This window comes from Mustela nigripes, chromosome 8 (assembly GCF_022355385.1).
Source record: "Mustela nigripes isolate SB6536 chromosome 8, MUSNIG.SB6536, whole genome shotgun sequence".
Lineage (NCBI taxonomy): Eukaryota > Metazoa > Chordata > Mammalia > Carnivora > Mustelidae > Mustela > Mustela nigripes.
The window spans coordinates 5,820,799-5,840,088 of record NC_081564.1 but is presented as its reverse complement, the minus strand read 5'-3'; the positions used below and the strand labels follow the sequence as shown (position 1 = coordinate 5,840,088).

The following is a 19,290-nucleotide window of genomic DNA, read 5'->3' as shown; positions in this document are numbered from 1 at the left end:
GCCAAGGAAAGTGACGATGGCTAGAACTGGGCACTCCCTTGTGCCCAGTAGTACTCCAGTAGTAATGGGGAGGGACAGCTCTCTGAGGAGGTGACCTCTGACCTGAACCCTGATGACCAGGGAGTCAACCATGGGAAGAGCCAAGGGGAACATATTCCCAGCAGCAGGACCAGTATATGCAAAGGTCCTGAGGTAGAAACAAGTGGGGACTGGTTTTTGTTTTAAGTAGGGACTGTTTTAAGAAACCCATAGAGGGGCAGTGTGTATGAAGCTGAGCAAGCATGTGGCGGGCACACCCGAGGAACTGCATTTTGACTTTTATTTTAGCTCACTGAAATGTGAGCAGCCACACAGCTAGTGGCTACGTCACCATACCAGACAGTGCAGCTCTGATAAATGTAAGTTCACTGGCCGTGGGCTGAATGAACAGATACTTAGGCCGTACGGCTCTACCATCTCTGATCCGTAATTCTAAAATCCAAAAAGCTCTAAAAATGAAAATTCATATTTTGGTCCTTCATTTGGTGGCAAAATGTGACATGAGCCCGATTATCATGGCTGCTTGTCCCACTCGCATGCACACTCGCATCTTCCTCTGCGAAAACATTATTAACGTGTGTGATTTTGGGGAGCTGCCCCAGATGCTGGTGGTGTATGTTACGAATACACAGTCTGTGGACTATTCCTCTCTAACAGCTGGGAAGTTCTGAATTATAAAATGCACCTGGGCCCCAGAGTTTCAGAAAGGGCTTGTGAGCGTGGGTGTAAGTCCTTCAGAACAGACAGGGACCCCGGAATGGAGACGGCGGCCATCCCTGTCTTTCCAAGACCTCCTGCAGCCCCCAAAAAGCAGCCCGCCGGGGCGCGCCCGGGGCCGCTCACCTCTTGTAGTACGCCAGCTCCTCCTGCAACAGAAACACTTTGGACTTGAGTTCGTTCCTCTCGTGGAGCACGTCCCGCAGCTCCTGCAGTGTGAACCGGGGGCGGTTGGGGTCCTTGAGATCCATGGCCACCTTTTCCGCCTCCGAGACGCACTCCTCCCCGCCCGGCTCTGTCTGGAGGAGGCAGAGATGCCGCTAATGAATTCCTGGCGGCCGCGCGGCAGCTCCCACTCCACATCCTGCCAGAGCCCGAATTTCCCACCCTCCTGGGGCCTTTGCAGCTATTTTAGGAACTTGCAGGCGGCCTGTGCTCACGTTCAGTGCAGTCAGCGTCCCTCTGGAGATGAAAGCCGGCGGCCACCTGTTCATTGTTCGCCTTCTCAATAGCTAGACCTGCCATCCTGGCGCCTCCCCACCTGACTCAGGGTCTTATTACAAATAACATTAGAACGAGTCCAAGGAGAAGAAACAGCACGACTCCAATGCTGCCACCCTCCCTCATCAATCTGCTTTCCTTTTCCCACATCCTCTCCTCACATTCTTACTAAGACCATTGCTAATAAGACCACTGCTAATTTGGCCAAAACTGTTAGAGCTTGTGCACAATTTTCTCTTCTTCTTCCATTGGGCATTAAGTCACATATGTTCTCCCATGTGTTACTGGCCTTCTGGTCAGGCCCTCAGCCTCCCCTGCTGTGTGCTGGAGGTCAGTGGAAGACGGGAGGGGGAGGGGCAGGGGAGCTGGATCCTACCAGGCTAAGTCACCTGCCTCAGGCCAGATCCAAACCCTGTCTTCCCTCTTTCTCACAGCAAGGGTTTTTGCTTCGGAAACAAAACTGTGGTAATATACACTTAACAGAGAACCGACCATTTAAAAATACACAATGCTGTGGCATTTAGTACATTCACAACGGTGTGCAATCACCACCTCTGTCTAGTTCTGGAACATTTTCATCCCCCGTCGAGGAAACTCCATACCCATTAACAGCCATTCCCTAATTCCCCGCCCCCACCCCCGCCCACCAGCCCCTGGTGGCCACCATCTGCGTTCTGTCTCTACGGATTTGCCTTTTCTGGACATGTCAAACAAATAGAATAGTACAGCATGTTTCCTTTTATGCCTGGCTTCTTTCGGTTTCCGTGTTTTCACTGTTCATCCATGCTGTAGCGAGTCAGGGCTCTGTTCCTTTCGACGGCTGAATACTAGTCCCACGTATGGATACGCCACGTTTTGCTCATCTTTTGTCCTCTGATGGGCATTTAGGCCATTTCCACCATTTGGCTAGTGTGAATGGTGCTGCCACGAACACCCATGTATAAGGATTTGTCCAAACACCTGTTCCCAGTTCTTCCGGGTGGGTTCCCGGGGGTGGAGCTGCTGGGTCACGTGGTGACTGTATGTGTGACTCTGAGGAACCGCCAAGCTGCCTGGCACCGCGGCCACCCCACCTGTCACTCTGCCGGAAGCACAGGAGGGTTCCACCTTCTCCACATCCTCGCCAACACTTGTGGTTTATTTTCCATCTTTTTTTTTTTTTTTTTTTTAAAGATTTTATTTATTTATTTGACAGAGAGAAATCACAAGTAGACGGAGAGGCAGGTAGAGAGAGAGGAAGGGAAGCAGGCTCCCTGCTGAGCAGAGAGCCCGATGCGGGACTCGATCCCAGGACGCTGAGATCATGACCTGAGCCGAAGGCAGCGGCTTAACCCACTGAGCCACCCAGGCGCCCCTATTTTCCATCTTTTGAAAGCAAGGAAGTTTTTGCAAGCTGCCCCCAAGTCAGCTGGCCAGATCTGCAGGTGGCCATATTCCCCCCACGTTCCTGACACCCTTGGACCGCCAGTATCCCATCATCCACCGGAAGGAGTGGACACAAGTTCAGGACAACGGGGATGCTCTGGAACTGGGGGAAATGGGCTTGAAATAGAGACCTTCTGTGGTGTCTGGAGGGCTCCATTGGTTAAGCATCTGCCTTCGGCTCGGGTCATGATCCCAGGGTCCTGGAATCGAGCCCTGCATGGGGCTCCTTGCTCCGCAGGGAGCCCGCTTCTCCCTCTCCCTCAGCCCCTCCCCCTGCTTGTGCTCTCTCTCTAATAAATAAATAAAATCTTAAAAAGAAAGAAAGAAAGAAAGAAATAGAGACCTTCCCCTACCCAAACCCTCAGAGCAGCACAGGGAGAAAGGCACTTATACCCAGACGGTGACGCAAGGCCAGGCTGTTGAAGGACCCAGGAAGGCAGAGCTGAGATGCCTGTGTCCTGGGAGAGTCAGGACAGGCTGTTCTGGGAAAGGACACTTGAAAGGAGACACCACCCTCCAGAGCAGGTCAAGTGACAGAAGAGTCACCCAGCAGGCACAGGCCGGGGGAGGGGGTCTGACCAGGAGTCACACGGAGCAGCAGGCAGCAGGGGAGGCGTGTGGCTGCAGTAGAAAATGAACACCGGACAGATACCCCGCTGCCCCTGCTGTCTCTGAGCAAGGGAGTGGGGCCTCCTCCCACCTGAGAAGTAGGGGAGGAAATGTTGGATGATTTAACTTCCCAAGATGCTACTGTAGGCTTCTGTTGATGCCACACCTTCGGGGGGTGCTATGTGCTCAGGGTCCGTCTTCAGTGTCTGTCTCCTACAGGGCCACATGGCTGGACAGGGTCCTCTACCCAACATCGCGCATGGCAAGCGGCTGGTATACAGCTGGCACTCACTAGCACCAGTTCCCTTCTCTTCCCCTGCCCAGGTGAACCGCAGAGCATCCCTGAAGGTCTATAATAAATATTCAATAAGTAAATGGCCGTCTCAGTGAATATTGGATGTCTCGATAAACATTCAACATTCACTGCGCATCAACTCTGAATGAATCAGGTGGGAGCGGAGGGAAGAGACACACAGAGGGAAACCTACAGGGTCGTGTGGCAAGAGAGGAGCAAGGACATCAAACTCTAACTGGGAGGGATCACAGAAGACATTACTGCAGATCTGGTCTCTGTGCATGGGGTCCTGATGAATGCGTAGGAGTTTCCCAGGAAGTCTGGGGCCCTCCGTAACTCCTCCCCCCAACATTTTGTTTGGCCTTCACTGTGTTCTAAAACTCTCTGGAATTAGTTCCCAACAGTTTTATATTGGGAAATTTCACACTCAAGTTTGGGTCTTGGGCTTCCTTTTGGAAAGAATATTAGAAGATTGGGTCACACTGGATCTTCATGCTAACACTGGGCTGGTCCTATGTGGCAGCTGTTGCCTTTGACGTGTTCTTTCCAGGTCTGCTCAGCCCCTACCCCCTTCTCCTTCCATGTCTGGACCCCACAGGCCCCGGCAGCCCAGGCCGTGGACCCAAATCTCAGGCTCACACACTCCCTCCGGACACCACAGGTTTCCGCTCACCCCCACGGGTTGTGAGCACCCGAGACACCCAAGGGCTTCCTCAGGTCTGAGGTCTTTTTCTCTGGAGGAGGGATGGATGGCTCTTTCATCAGGGTAGCAACCCGGTGCCCTTGAGCTTGGGGGATTCCCAGACAGGTTTGCAAACCAAGTCCCGACTTCCAGGACCACTGCCTGGAAATCCCAAAGAGGGAAGCTTGGGGCTCCAGCTTTCCTGGAAGCCAGCAGGCACTAACGCAGCGCCCTTGGATGGGGTTGCCCTGGGAGAGAGACTGAAAAAGCTCTTTCCAGCAGGGGAATCAGGCCCATCGGCAGTGGGTCTTCTAGGCTTACTCCACGAGGGACCTCGGAGGTGGCTGGGGGTTATCGAGGATTGTCTGCTGGTCCCTGGAGGCACTTTGGGTACAGAGGGAGATAACCTGAGGTCCCAGGTGCTCCCCAGGGAGGCCCAAGAGGCCGGCTGACAAGTTGGTGGGACCAGAGTGGCCGAAGGGAGGCAACATTCTCCATCAGGCCCTGCGTCCTGAGGCCTGGCCTCCTGAGCCCACTCCCGCTGGGCACAGCACAGCCACCGTTCCCGCAGACCCTTGAACATACTTCTGAACAGCCCCTCACCCAGCAAAGGGGGAGTGACTGTGTCTTGGCCACCCCTGGTAACTTCTAGGCCACCACGCACACATTCAGCAAAAAAACCCGGCGTTACACGCCAAGCGATCAGGGCCTGTCTTTTTTTTTTTTTTTTTTTAAGATTTTATTTATTTATTTGTCAGAGAGAGAGAGAGAGAGAGCGAGCACAGGCAGAGTGGCTGGCAGAGTCAGAGGGAGAGGCAGGCTCCCTGCGGGGCAAGGAGCCCGATGTGGGACTCGATCCCAGGACGCTGGGATCATGACCTGAGCCGAAGGCAGCTGCTTAACCAACTGAGCCACCCAGGCGTCCCAAGGGCCTGTCTTATTTATGGCAACAAACACACACTTACTAAGATACCAGAATTTGTAAGGCAGAGAGGTCCAGTAGGAACTATTAATGTTAGTTTCCTTACTGATTTTATATGAAGTCCTTTAAACAGAGAGCCCACCATATCATTGTCTTAGGGGCTTCTATGTCTACCTGTGAAAGGCAGGAAGCTTCCAGTGAAAACATGAGGAGGGAGAGGAGCGAGAAAACACACTGAATAAAGGTGTTCAAGGACCACATGTCGCACGACTCCGTTTCCCTAAAATGTCCACAACAGGCATATTTGTAGAGACAGAAAAATAGATTTCATGGTGGCCAGGGGCTGGGGGAGGCAGAGATAGGGAGTGGCTCTTCGTGGGTACAGCGTTTCTTTTTGGGGTGATGGAAATGTTCTAGATGCTGGGGTTGGTTGTATGACAGAGTGAATATACTAAAACCTGTCACATTGTATACATTAAGTAGTTAAGTTGTATCTCAGTAACTATGTTATAAAGATACATCAGAAGCTTTGTTTACTGGACTGGAGTAATCAAGGCATGATGAGAATGGACTCCTCCCCAGTTCCGGTTCCCTCTGTAGCTCCCATCTCCTCTTACCGATCTCGGGCCAGGAGGAGCCCACGACCCAGCTGCACCTACTCATGCTCCAGTCTGGCTCGTGTCCTTCCACCTGTCTGGAGCGGCCCACGCCACAGTCCACCCCAGACCTCCTACCCATCCCGTAAGACTCCTCTCAATGATCTGAAAACCTGCACAGCTCTCGCTTCCCACTAGGAATTCACTGTGTGCTCTCCTCTGATTCCAGGCCCTCTATCCCAGCCACACTATTTGATCTACTGAACCAAAGTCAAGCTCACTCCCCTCACTTGTCAGATAGGAAACTGAGCACCAAAGGGATCCATGAACCCCAGGTCACACAGCAGCTCGAGCAAAGCCACCGCACCCTGCAGCTTCCCTATGTGAGTGACAAGCATCTTGAACTCCACCTAGCTCCGAAGGAGGGAGTCCAACCCAGCAAAGGTGTCCTGAGTTTGGGAACAGACTTTGCAAAACAGCTCCGGGGGTTAGTTAGAACTGTGACCTGACTTTACTCCGTTTCTGTCCCATCCCCCTGGTGCCAGCAAGAGAAACTGAAACAGACAGCCAGGTGGGCCAAGGGGGTGTGACATGTCCCTGCCCTTGCTGCTAAGGAGATCTGGAGCAGGGCTGGGAGTCTTGTGGCTGGGGCAGCGTCCTTAAGACCTGGGTTTGGACTGAGCCCTCCCCATCCAGGAGACAGGCCTGAGCCCTCATGGGGCACAGGAACCAGAAGGGGTACGCCAAGGGAGTGGGGGTAACAGGCCAAGCTTTGCCTAGTGGCTGTTTTTGGCGTCTGCCTCATCCCACTGCCACAGGTTTGGTTCGGCCCTCACCTTTCTTTCTTTCTTTCTTTCTTTCTTTTTTTTTTAATTTATTTATTTGACAGGCAGAGATCACAAGTAGGCAGAGAGGCAGGCAGAGAGAGAGGAGGAAGCAGGCTCCCCGCTGAGCAGAGAGCCCGATGCGGGACTCGATCCCAGGACCCTGCGATCATGACCTGAGCCGAAGGCAGCGGCTTTGACCCACGGAGCCCCCCAGGCGCCCCCAGCCCTCACCTTTCTTGCCTGGACTACCGCACGGGGCCCCCACAGCCAGGTTCTGCCATCAGCTCCCCTCCTTGTTCAAACTGTCCTCCAGAACCTCAGAACTGATGCCATTGCTCCCCTGCTGAAGCCTATGAGGGATCCACACTACCCACTGCTCAGAGATCTGTGTGTGGCATTTCCAGCACCGAAGATGACAGCTGCTGTCTCTGTCTGCCCTGCATCTGCTTCCATACTTCTAGGGGCTGAGTCCTGGTAGTTGTCCTCTGGAGAAACTCCCCTGGTCCCACTTCCAGTGCATGCAGCATGGACAGGCACCACGAGAGGTAGCCATGGGACTTGGGACTGGACACCATGCATATTTTAGACTTTGGGCCACAGCACCTGGTTCTGTGACGGGATGAGGAGAGGGCTGCCTGAGACTTGCTGGGAATTTGGGACAGAGGCAACTTCTTTCCACTGGGGTTGCAAAGCTGACAGAGTCCCAGGGGCCACTATATGGCATGGCCCATCTGAGAATACCACCAACACAGAGGAAAGCAAAGCTGAGACATCTTGAGAGCATCATTTGGGCACCTGGAACCAGCTATACCTGAAGCCAACATTAACACAAAGCCTTTAGCTATATAACCAAAAAAATTTTTTTTTAAAATCCTTAACACCTTTTAATTTAGGCTTCTGTCACTTTGGGCCAAAAACAAGCCCTAACCTCTCCCTTTTAAGACTTTTCTCCCTTACCTCCCTAACTGTATCCCAGCTTCCTCTCCTTCAGAGAACCTAGACATGTCTGGCCTGAAAGATGCTTAATGACTGTGCTGGCACTTGGGCCAACCTGATGGTGAGCTCAACTGTCTTACCTTCCCGACTTGTTACCCAGGAAACTAGCACAGTGTCTACAAACCACAAACAGTCAGTAATTATTTGCTGGAAGAAAGATAAGCCCCAAGCTTTTCCCTAAGGGTTCACTATGCTGTCCTGAAGCAGAATAACCATCATCTTCATCCACCTATCAAAATCTTAGCATTGTGAACACTAACATCAAAGCCAAAGGGACAGCTCTTCCATGAAACTGCATGCCACCGCCTTCAGGATTAACTGTCCTATCCCTGTGTTGCTGGCACCCCCACCCCCAGGGGACACATCCATGGGAGAGACACCTCTAGCCCCCTGAGTCTCAGCCCTGGACCCATCTGGATTTTCGCTGCAACTGTGGTGTGGTCCCGGAAACGTGGCAGGGACCCACCTCAAGCACACATTGCATGTCTTCCCACTCATGTCCTGAGCTCTGCTCTGTAAGTTCTGCCCAGGAATGTCAAGGCATTAATACCCCCGGGAGTCACCCTTAGTCAACTGGGGGCAGGTGCATGTAGATTAACGTTCCAAGCCTTTCTCCTCCAGAAAGACAGTTCTGGGACATGGTCTGTGGGCTTCTCAGAGGTCCCAGCAAGACTGAGCTCCCACTGCAGCCTCAATAACACACACTCAAATTCACTTTTCCTTCTTCCCTGTCTCACGCCTCAGATCTTTGGGATCACCGCCCACTAAACCTCCTGCCCATTTTCCTTTTCTCAAGTTCTGCTTTGAGGGAACCCAGACAAACACAATCTCTTACCGCAAAGATAGTCCCCTTTCACCTTAAGTGCGACACCACTTGGAGGTGACCAAGTCTGTCTCCCGCACTGGACTGTAAGCTCTTTGAAGCTCCATAGTCCCCAGCACAGTGCTCTCAGGGAGAAGACCAAACTCCACTCTGTGGCCTACCTGGCCTGCAGGAGTGGCCCTTACCTATCTCTCTGACCTCACTCAGACCTTCTTCCTGCCCTTCATACTGCATACCAGCCACCCTAGCCTTCTTACCCTTCTTTGACTGCATTGCAATTTCTCCTGCCACAGGGCCTTTGCATGTGCCACTCCCCTGCCTGGAACTTACTCTCCATTTACTTGTTTACTCTCATTCTTTTAGTCACCTCTTAGAAAAGCTTTTTTGACTCCTCCAGACAATCATGGTAATAACAGGCAACACTTTAAATGAACTAACTCATTTAATTCTCATAATAATCTGGTGCTAAGTACTATTATCATCCCCATTTTAGACTCAAGGAAAACAGTCACAGAAAGGCTAAATAATTTATCCAAGGTCATGGAGGTAATAACAGGCTAGATCTGAACCGAAGCAGACCAGCTCTAGCATCCATGCAGTTAACCACACAACTTAGCTCCTCCCAGGTTCCTCCTACTTTCCCCAAGTGTAATGGAGAAAACAAGGCAGCCTTGCCCACCATGAGCCAGCTTACAGGCCTACCTTCCCATTTTCTTCAGTGGCTGGTTTCCCACTTACCTCAGGCTTCTCCTCTCCATTCTGGCTGAGTTCGCCCTGCAGCCTCTCTCGCAGCTTCCCAAGCTCTGCCCGCAGGCTGCCCATCTCCTGTTCCTTGGTTTGCAGATCTGCCTCTAGTTCCACCTTCTGTTCGATCAGGGCCTTCCCTTGGGCCTCTACCACTGTCACACGGTGGCGGAGGTCATGGTTGATCTTCATCAACCGGGTCTGCTGCTGCTGCAGCTGGAGAGAGAGGAAGGCCATTTATGAGGCTGCCACATACAGTAGCTCACGTTGTGCACTGCACAAGGGCAAATCCTCTACAGGTGTGCCATCATACTGGAGACATTTTGACTTTTTTGAAGTTGGTTCATATTCTTATAACTGTTGATGCCAGAGATGGACAATTTATATATTTACTATAATAATTTTATGACAGATGGAAAGTAAGTGTTTTGTCAGTATAGTATGATGATTTCCCAACAAATGGAAGTAACATGCCTTGTGTCTTTCTAATTTAGGTGGAGACACTGTGTGGCGTTCTGGAGCAGCCTGGAGCACACTGGCCTACTCACATAGGGGCACAAAGGGGGTGATTTGGAGGAAGCCTCGGGGTCAGAACGAAGCCAGGCTGGGCCTCGGCACCTCCCCAGGGTGTGGGAGCAGCAGGTCACCGGGCAGTGCCACGATTCCTCCTGCGTGACCATGCAGACCTGGCTGAGGGTCCTCCCTGTGGCCTCAGCATTGGTGCTGCCGGGCCTCGGGCAGGACCCCTGCCCCACAGAGCCCACGGCATGAGGCCAAGGCAGAGAAGGGGAACCGCCTGCGGGGAGGAGGCCATCTCCCGTCATTATCTGCTGGCCGGGAGGGTGGACATGGGGTCGGGGCTCCTCACTTACAGCTTCCACATCCTCGTTCTTCAGACCGAGCTCCCTGTCCTTGGCGCGAATCTCGTCGCGCTGCTTGTCCACCACCTCCTTCAGCTTCTTCATCACTTGCCGCTCGCGCTCCGACATGCCTGGGATGGGGGGGGCAGGCGAGACCAGCTGGTGAGCACCCCCCCCCGCGCCGCCCTGGTCTGACCCACCGGCCCCTTCCTCTGGAGGTGCCCCTGACCCGGGGCTCAGTTCAACTGTTCCCTCCCCACAGAGGCCCATCCTTCCCGGCCCCCCTAAATGAACCCTGCCCCCTCCCCCCGACTACTACCTTCATGATACTTTTTTTTTTTTTTTTTTAAACAGACAGACAGACAGAGATCACAAGTAGGCAGAGACACAGGCAGAGAGGAGGAAGCAGGCCCCCCGCCGAGCAGAGAGCCCAATGCGGGGCTCGATCCCAGGACCCTGAGATCATGACCTGAGCCGAAGGCAGAGGATTAACCCACTGAGCCACCCAGGCGCCTCCATGATACTTTTTACAACTACCGTCTCGTAGGTCTTATCATCCAACAAAAGACCATTCAGAGCAGAGGCTCTGAGCGCACACACCGGCTTTCCCATTTACAGCTAGTGTGGCTTCAGACCAGCCTCTCTGTGCCTCTGTTTCCACATCTACATGACGGGAGTAAGAGTACCTACCCCATACGGCTGTTGTGAGGATGAATTTAGTGAGTACACAGGAAGCACATGGAAGATGATGCCTGGCCCACAGCAGGGAGTGGTGTCTGTTACTTAGTTGTTTATCGTGTGTACCTCCTGCCCCTGGCCCACAAGTACCTGTCGGCCCGGGGGGCAGGGCCTTCACTGACCTATTCACCGTGTATTGCCTTGGCTAGCACAGTGCCTGGCACACAGTAGGTGCTTGCTGAGTGGGCCCAGCACACAGTAGGTGCTTATTAAGTGATCCGGTGAGTTAACAAACCGTACCAGTTTCACGTGCCTGCTGTAACAAATGGCCAACCAAATGTGATAGCTATGTACCAGAAATACATTTTCTCATAGTTCTGGAAGCCAGAAGTTTAAAATCAATCCAAAGTCAAGATGTCACCAGAGCTGTGCTCCCTCCAGAGGTTTTAGTGGAGAATGAGCCCCTTCCCTCTTCTGGCTTCTGGTGGCTGCTACCGTTCTTTGGCTTTGGACACTCCAGTCTCTGCCTCCGTGGTCCCATGGCCTCCTCCTCTTCTGTCTGTCAGACCTCTCTGTGGCCCCCTCTTTTAAGGATACTATGATGGCATTTAGGACCTGACTAATGCAGGACAGCCTCACCATTTCAAGATCTTAACTGACTGAGCCACCCAGGTGCCCCCACCTCAAGATCCCTTTTTTTGGATTATTTATTTATTTATTCATTTATTTGACAGAGAGAGACAGAGAGAGAGAGAAGGAACACAAGCAGGCAGAGTAGGAGAGGGAGAAGCAGGCTCCCCGCTGAGCAGGGAGCCTGATGTGGGGCTCAATCCCAGGACCCTGGAATCATGACCTGAGCCGAAGGCAGATGTTTAATGACTGAGCTGCCTAAGGGCCCCCCACCCCCGCAATCTCAAGATCTTAAATGAAAACACATCTGTAAGGATTTTACCATACAAGATAACATCCACAGGTTTGAGGGATTAGGGCTGGATATTTTCAGGGGCTGTTAGCCTCCTCCAGGCATTGGGGTGGACAGCTAATCCTTGCCTCCCAGGAGCAGTGGGAACCACAGACTCACTCGGTTCTCCTGTGCTCGGCGGGGGGGGGGGGGGGGGGGGGGGGGGGGGGGGGGGGGGGCATGTGCCGACATAGCAGGCATCTGAGAAGAGCCGCTCTGTGTGAGTCCTCGACTGTTGTCCCGACACGACTTCCTTGTCCAAGGTGCTCCATCCCATGTGGATCTTCCCCTCTCCTGTCCTGGACATCTCCAAGCAGGTGGTCACCACCAAGAACAAGCATTTGTGTGTCCAGAACGGTGTGTGATGTCGCCGGGGCCACAAACGCAGACAGGACATGGGTCCCGCCCTTGAAGAGTCTGAGCCTTTGTGTGACAGGCACGAATGTTGATGTCCCAGAGGGCGGCTGTCCGGTCCCAACCCTCTGTACACTAGGGCTGCCCACACGGGAGACACGCCAGGCTGATGGAGCAGGGACTCACCCCCCCCCCCCCGCCCACCGACACACGTTCCCAAAGCATAGCTTGCTCCTGTTAACCCCATGAAGTACGAACTGCTTTGTATCTTTGACCCTATTTCAGTGTCGTTTCCAGCCCCTGGGAATGGGCAGTATTACTGTTGGTTCCTAACATCAGTCCCATCTTACAGACACAGAAAACTGAGGCCCAGAGACAGACTTGTTCCAAGATGTACAGCCAAGTGCTATCAGAGCTGGGACTCCAACCCGAGTTTTCGGACTCTGAAGTCCCATGTCCTTTCCATGAGGCCACGCCACCTTCCCATTGCAGGACAAGACTCAGAGGCTCCACTAAGGGGACTAGAAGTGTCACCATGGGGCAGACTCTAGTCCATTCTTTTTCTGACAGGGCCACCTGCTTGGGGTACCCTCACATCTTTGTGCACGTACACACACGCACATAGGCATACACAACCACGTACACACATGGTGTTTATGGAGCGTCTGCCGTGTACCTGACACTGGGCTAAGAGTCACTGGGGTGGGGATGATCAACAGATGCAGCCCAATTTTGCTCCCACTAACTTACAGACACCAGACGGAGATGGTGTCATTAGAGACCATGATAAGTGACACGGCAGACGCAATGGGGCCTGAGAGCACCACAAGGGGACCCGCTGTAGACTGTAGGAGCAGAAAACCCCGTTGCAAGAGCCTTTACACTGAGACCTGAAGGACCCAGGGGTGGGCAGGTGACGAGGACAAACATCAGAGGCTAGCACCAACTCGTGCAAAGGCCCTGGGGGCAGAGACTGCGCATCTGGAGAGCTGAAGGGCAACACTGGTGGCCAAAGCTAGTGGCCACAGCACAGTGGGCACGGGGAGGCCGAAGCTTGAGCTGCGAGCAAGCCTAGACCATGTGGGGCCTCAATGGCCAGGAAGGGAGTTGGATTTTCGCCTAAAGGGGCAATAAAAGCCTCATAAGCAGGAGGAAGGTCAGGCCAAGGAGACCGGGCAGGGGGAGCCAGAGAAGAAAGGTTGCAGAGGGCAGGTGTGCACTATGCAAATGAGACAGGCCAGAGGGAAAGGAATTATAATGAAGACACTGATGGGGTGATGGGGAGGCTCCAGAGTCAGAGAAAGATGAGCTGGAACATGCAGGTTCCAACACGGCACACAGCTTACGGCTTCTGAAGCAACATCAACCGCTTGGAGCCCTCCCTTGTTCACCTGCACGTTTTCTAGCTTCCTACCTCTCCAACAAGGCTGTGCAAAGTGCAGACGGAACTCACACAAGCCCACGAAACAGAATTCTTCCCGACGGGCAGGCCTGGAACCGAGCCCACCACTGGGCTTCCTCCTTGACCTGCCCAGGGGCCAGGGCAGGGTGGGGCGCGTCCTAAGCAATGCGGCTGAGAGAGGCAGAGACGCCAGGGTGGGCTGGGGGTGGGGAGGGGAGGCAGGGGTGGAAAGAAGGGGCAGGGATCCCGACAGGACAGAACGGATAGGCTAGGATGGAAAGTCCTGAGTGTGCAGTGCTGGGGAGAAGGTGGGGCCGCGCGAGCGTCACTGCTCGGAGCTGCTTTGGGACACAGGGGTCCTTCTGTCTCTTCTCAACAGCCGCCTCCTGAGCACACCCCCAGCAGGTGCAGGGTGGCTCCGTCAGCAGCCACCCAACCAGACACGACGCGACGAGGATGATTAGAAAACTGAGACATACTGGTGAGTGGAGAAGGCAGGTGGCTACCTGCACAGCACCAGACGCAGACAAAAACGTTCACCGGAGCTTTATTCGGAACAGCCCCAGCCTGGAAACAACGGAAATGCCCACTAAGAGCAGGACAGAGAGAGAAAGCAGGGTACTCGCGTGCAGGGCGAGGTGACACCGCGTGAAGAACAAGCCGGGCGCTCCACTTGGAGCTCACAAAGTCGGTCACTTGTCCAGTTGTCCTCCTCCTTCAGCGCAGTCAGCCCAGAGGCCGCAGGGCCCTCCGGACCTCTGCTGGGGTACCACAAGGCCGCCTGGAGGTCCTGGGCACTGGGCTCCCGTCCCTGCTAACATCTCTCAGCCACTGCTGCAAGGCAGGGCCGAGGCTCTGCCGGTGGGACAAGAGGACACCACCGCCATCTCCCAAAAAGGCAAGCGTGACACAAGGTGTGCACGTGTGCTGGGGCTGAAATCAGGTGGCGATGGAATCTGAAAAAGCCACACACACATCTGCTGTTTGCTCTCTGCGCACCTGTCCTGTTACAGGCTCCAGGCCAGGGCCTCAAGAGCTGAGGTCACTTCATTCCTGGTGGTGGTGGCAGGGGGGACAGATTTAGCTCCTGGAGGAACTGGGTGGCGGATGGCGGCGTGTCGACCCAGAAGAAAGAAACCTGGATCCGTAACCCAGCTACCTCGTTCACCTCCGGGGGACCTCTGGCTTTAACCCAGGACAGCAGAACAACGCAAACAAGAGCTTGGGGTCTGAAGCCAGATTTCCTGGACTCATTCCCCGCTTTGCTGTTGATCTGCCATTGACCTTGGGACCAGTTTTCTCGCCTGCAAGATGGGATCAAAGGCGGGTGGGGGGTGCTCTTGTGAGGTTAGAGGGGTTAATCTACGGGAAGTGTTCTCAGCAGGACTCAGCATTAGCTGCCCTTTTATACACAAAACTTAAATGCTAGTCCTCCCTGTTCCAAAGGCTGCAACTCAGATAAAGTCCAAGAGTCACTACAAAAACTTTGAGAAGTTAAAAGAAGGTGGTATGTTTTCAACAGACCCAGGGGCCTCGTGGAGAGCTGGGAGCGCAGAGCTAACACAGCCACCTGGCAGCTCAGGGTCCTGGATCTAGATGTAAAGGTGCATTTGAGCAAGTGCAGGAAAAAGCAAGTCCAACGTTGGTCACAGGAGCAAACAAACACTTCGACAGACAAGGAGCTTCCTTCCACATGAGGAGACAGCACAGAGAGCCAGGCAGAAGGCTGAGAGGCAACGGTGAAGTCAAAAAGGCAAGTGACAGTCACAGCAGCACAAGTCACAGCGGCCCAAAGGTAGAGCCCGAATGTACATCAAGAGCTGAATGGATAAACCAATTGGGGTCTATCCACACGATGGAATATTAAGCCCCATACAGAGGAACGCAGGACAGACACCTGCTACAATGTGATTCACCTTGAAAACACGAAGCTAAGTGGGAGAAGGCAGACATAAAAAGGCCAAGCGGGAGAAGGCAGACATAAAAGGCCACACAGTGTACGAGTCCCTTGACAGGACACGTCCTGTGACAGAGAGCAGACCGGCAGAAGCCAGAGGCCGAGGGGACGGACAGGCAGGTGAACTGGGGACTGACCCCTGATGGGTGCGAGGTCTCCTTCGGGGGCGGCACAAATGTACAGGAACCAAACAGAGGTGATGGTCGCCTAACTGTGTGAGTGAATTATGTAGTAAATGCTGCTAAGCTGTACACGTTACAACTGTTCCTCTGATGTTATGTGAATTTCACCTCAAAAAAAAAAAAAGGGGGCAACCCAAAGAACACATACTTTTAATTTGTGTAAAAAATTATATTTAATTTAATTTTAATAAAATCAATAAATTTAATTTATAAAATAAAATTTATAATAAATTTAATTTAATAAATTAATAAATTGTAATTAATCAAATCTAAATGAAATTAATAAATTTAATTAATTAAATTTAATAAAAGTTTAATAAAATAAAAATTTTTAATAAAAATTTTTAATTTTAATATGTGTTTTAAAAAAAAGCAAGTGACCCAAAAAAACCCCAAAAAACCAAAAATACATTTAATTTGAAAAACTAAATACATGTTTCTCTGCCGTGTCCATCAGAGCAGCTTTGGCTCATCAAAAAACAAAACAGGCATGGAAGCTGTATGTAGAATAAAGGGAGTAGTCTAAAGGGAGGGTTTTACCTCTGCTAAATGCAGTGAGAAGGGAGCCGAGGGAATTCTCAGAGGTTTCCTCAGTTTTGTTACAATCTTTCACAGTATTGATACACATTAGATTTTTTTTGAAGACCAAACAACCACCACCCACATACCCACACCATCCTCACCCTTGATCGCTAAAGACAGAAATGTCCTCAGGAGACTGAGCCACTTGCCGCAGACCTCGCTGCCCCGTCAGTAGCCACGCGGGAGCTGCGATGCAGGTGTCCTGATACCGGGCCAATGCGTTCTTCACCCCATCAGAACCAGAAAGCTGCTTTCCGCATGGGGGAGGATGAGGAGGACAGCTAACATTTACCCATCACCTGCCGGGGGCGGTGATGGGGCTGAGAGCTTGTGGCGGGGACAATGCTGGTGCGCGGACGCCCTCAGGTCCCCGTGTCTGTCTGCACCCCTCTTCAATGTGCCTTTTTTCTTTTTTAAAAAAAGATTTTGTTTATTTATGTCAGAGAGAGAGAGATTACACAGCAGGGGGAGTGACAGCAGAGATCCCGATGCGGGGCTCGATCCCAGGACCCTGAGATCATGACCTGAGCTCAAGGCAGATGCTTAACCGACTGAGCCACCCACGTGCCCCTCAGTGTGCTCTGCCACTGACCAGGCACTGGGGGCCACTAGGCTGGCAGGCTCTAAGGGCAGGAAACGGGGCCACTCACACTCCAGAGCTCACAGTCCTCCACGCGCTCAGCCTGTCCCACCCCTGCCGTATGCTTCTGCCCCCTTCCCTGTCCTGCTTCCTCGACCCCTCAGCGGTCTCCTCTGGGGATGCTCCCTTCGTAAGTCACCCGCACAGGAATCCTCACGTCAGAGTCCCCTTCTGGAAAAATCTGATCTAAACTGTGCTTGGCTCCTTTTATCCTCAGAATGCCTTCTGGAGTGGGACCCCTGTGGTCCCCATTTTGGAACCAAAGCAACCTGAGGTATACGGTGGCTGGTAAACTCACGCCGGCCACACCGCTGGTTAGTGGCTCTCCCGTGACTCACACTCGGGCAGTTTTGGCTGCAGAGCACCTGCACTCCTGCAAACCGGCCGGAGGCCTCCCGTGGGCCTTGAGCCTTACGTTATCAGCAAGTGGACTGCGTAGAACAGCAGCCCCCTGAACTCGTGTCCTCCTGGACGCGATCTTGTGTGCAAACGGGGTCTTTGCAGTGAAGACGGGGTCATGCTGTCCAAAGGTGGGTTCTGACTCCCAACACTGGTGTCCTCATGTCAGAAAGGAGAGGGGGCTTCAGAACGGACTGAGGCGGCCACGTGATGGTGTGTGACTGTGACAGTGGCGACGCTGGAGGGACACAGCCGTAAGCCAGGGAACCCAGGCTGTCCCAGCAGCTGGACGAGGCAAGGCGGGACCCTCCCCTAGAGCCTCTGGACGGCATGCAGGGCTGTGGACACCTTGGTTTTGGACGTCTGGCCTCCAGATCTGTGAGCAAGCACATTTCTGAGGATTTAAGCCTCCCAGTCTGGGGCGCTTTGTTGCAGCAGCCCGAGGACACGCATCCAGGCAGCTTATGGAGAAAGGCCCGGCGAGGGTGCACTGCTGGCTTTGTACTGAGCTAAAATGCATACTGGTCACTCTTGGCTTCCACAGACGCTTCAACGGGGAGCACAAAATCAGCATCACTGCCCTCAGGGACACCTCTTACTGGACAGCTGCGAGGCTGATGCTGTATCTACTTCTTTCTCCACAATCCTGGGAGGCCAGAGTGGCCATTCCCATGTCACAGGTGAGCAACCAGAGGATGGGAACAGTCGGTCCCCTTCTCCAGGTGACCCCGCTGGGAAGGGCAGGGCTGGGACTTGAACTCAGACGTGCCTCACTCCACTGCACATTCTCCCTCCAAAGGGCTGCTCCGTCGAGTCTCCGAGAACACACTGCCTTTTTTTTGGGACACTGATGTTCCAGGCTGCCCTTCAGAACGTGGCTGTGGGGTCCGTCGTCCCCCTCTCCCGGTGACAGAGTTGTTTGTCCGGAGCCCGAGAACTGTTTCCAGACCCTTGAGCGCATCTCTGTGCCTCCGTGTTCCCGGTCCCATGGCTTCGATGCCCGTAATTCATCTCCAAGGGCACAGACCCGTAGTGTTTCTCGTTGTCCTCCGGCTGACAAGACGGAGTTCCAAAAACAAGGGACAGAGATGTGCTTTTTAATCTGGAGACTTCCAGGGAGCGGGCGGTAGCAGTGCACCCGTGGCCCGCATCGGTCTGTTCAACCCCACTGCAGGTAGGGTCGGCTCCCCTGAACAAGCTCTCCCGGCCTACTCACTCCACACCTCACAACGGCACCCCTGCATCTGCAGCCGGCCCCCAGGCCTTGCCCCACTGCTCACGGCGGTGCCTGGCATACAGTCTAACTTTGCAGGCTGCACCTCCCCTCAGGGACTCCTCTGCCCAACGTCTATTCCTCCTGCAGGTGGAAGACGTGCTTTGTCCTTGCTGTGTTCCCATGGTTTCCCGTGCAAAATAAAAATAACCGTGAAAGGCATGCCTGGCATCTGCCCGGTCTCTCCGCTGGGGGGGTTGGGGGAGGGCTGGTGCAGACTGGAAAGCCCAGGCCTCCCCGGGCTAACCCTTTGGGAGCCAAACCCACGTGAGATGTCAATTAAATGTGTCTCAGATGGGGCCCGTGTGGGCTGCTTCACGGCAAGCCAGCAGGGAGCTGGGAGCCGAGGCAAAGCTCTCCCACGCGGACTGAGCTGCACACACACGGAAGCCATGAGCAGAGGAGGAGCCCTGGGCGGTCAGAGCCACGGCTGATGGCCCCCGAGGCTTCTGCGGCTGCCGGGGGTGGCAGGGGGTTCCCCGGTCACCCTCAGAGGCCTCACGGGGCCCGGCAGAAGCAACACACACAGAACAATGGCTGCGGCCTCTTCGACAAGTTCAACGTAGTTCCCACATGACCCAGCAATTCCACTCCCAGGTCCACACCCCAAAGCACCGAACACACACATCTGCACAAAAGCTTGGAATGTTCGCCGCAGCACTATTCACAATAGCCAAACGCTGGAAACAGCCCGAGTGTCCAGCGACCGATGAATGGGTAAGTAAAACACGTGGCCTGTCCGCACAAGGGCGGGTCCTTCGGCCACAAAAAGGAATGAGCCCCTGACACCTGCCACAATGCAGACCGGCCTTGAGGACACCGCGCT

At 53.6% G+C, this 19,290-nt stretch overlaps 1 protein-coding gene across 2 annotated transcripts in view; it reads right to left on the bottom strand.

Moving 5' to 3' along the window:
- RILPL1 (Rab interacting lysosomal protein like 1) overlaps positions 1–19,290 on the bottom strand; it is a 42,023-nt gene that overhangs the window by 10,924 nt on the left and 11,809 nt on the right. Inside the window, exons 3-5 of one of the 2 annotated variants that reach the window (XM_059408261.1) lie at positions 10,049–10,167; positions 9,171–9,392; positions 883–965 (exon numbers count right to left, since the gene is read on the bottom strand). In XM_059408261.1, coding sequence (XP_059264244.1) covers positions 883–965; positions 9,171–9,392; positions 10,049–10,167 — 424 coding nt within the window. Of the gene's footprint in view, positions 1–882; positions 1,056–9,170; positions 9,393–10,048; positions 10,168–19,290 lie in introns of both variants that reach the window. The other variant, XM_059408260.1, reaches the window with a different exon arrangement.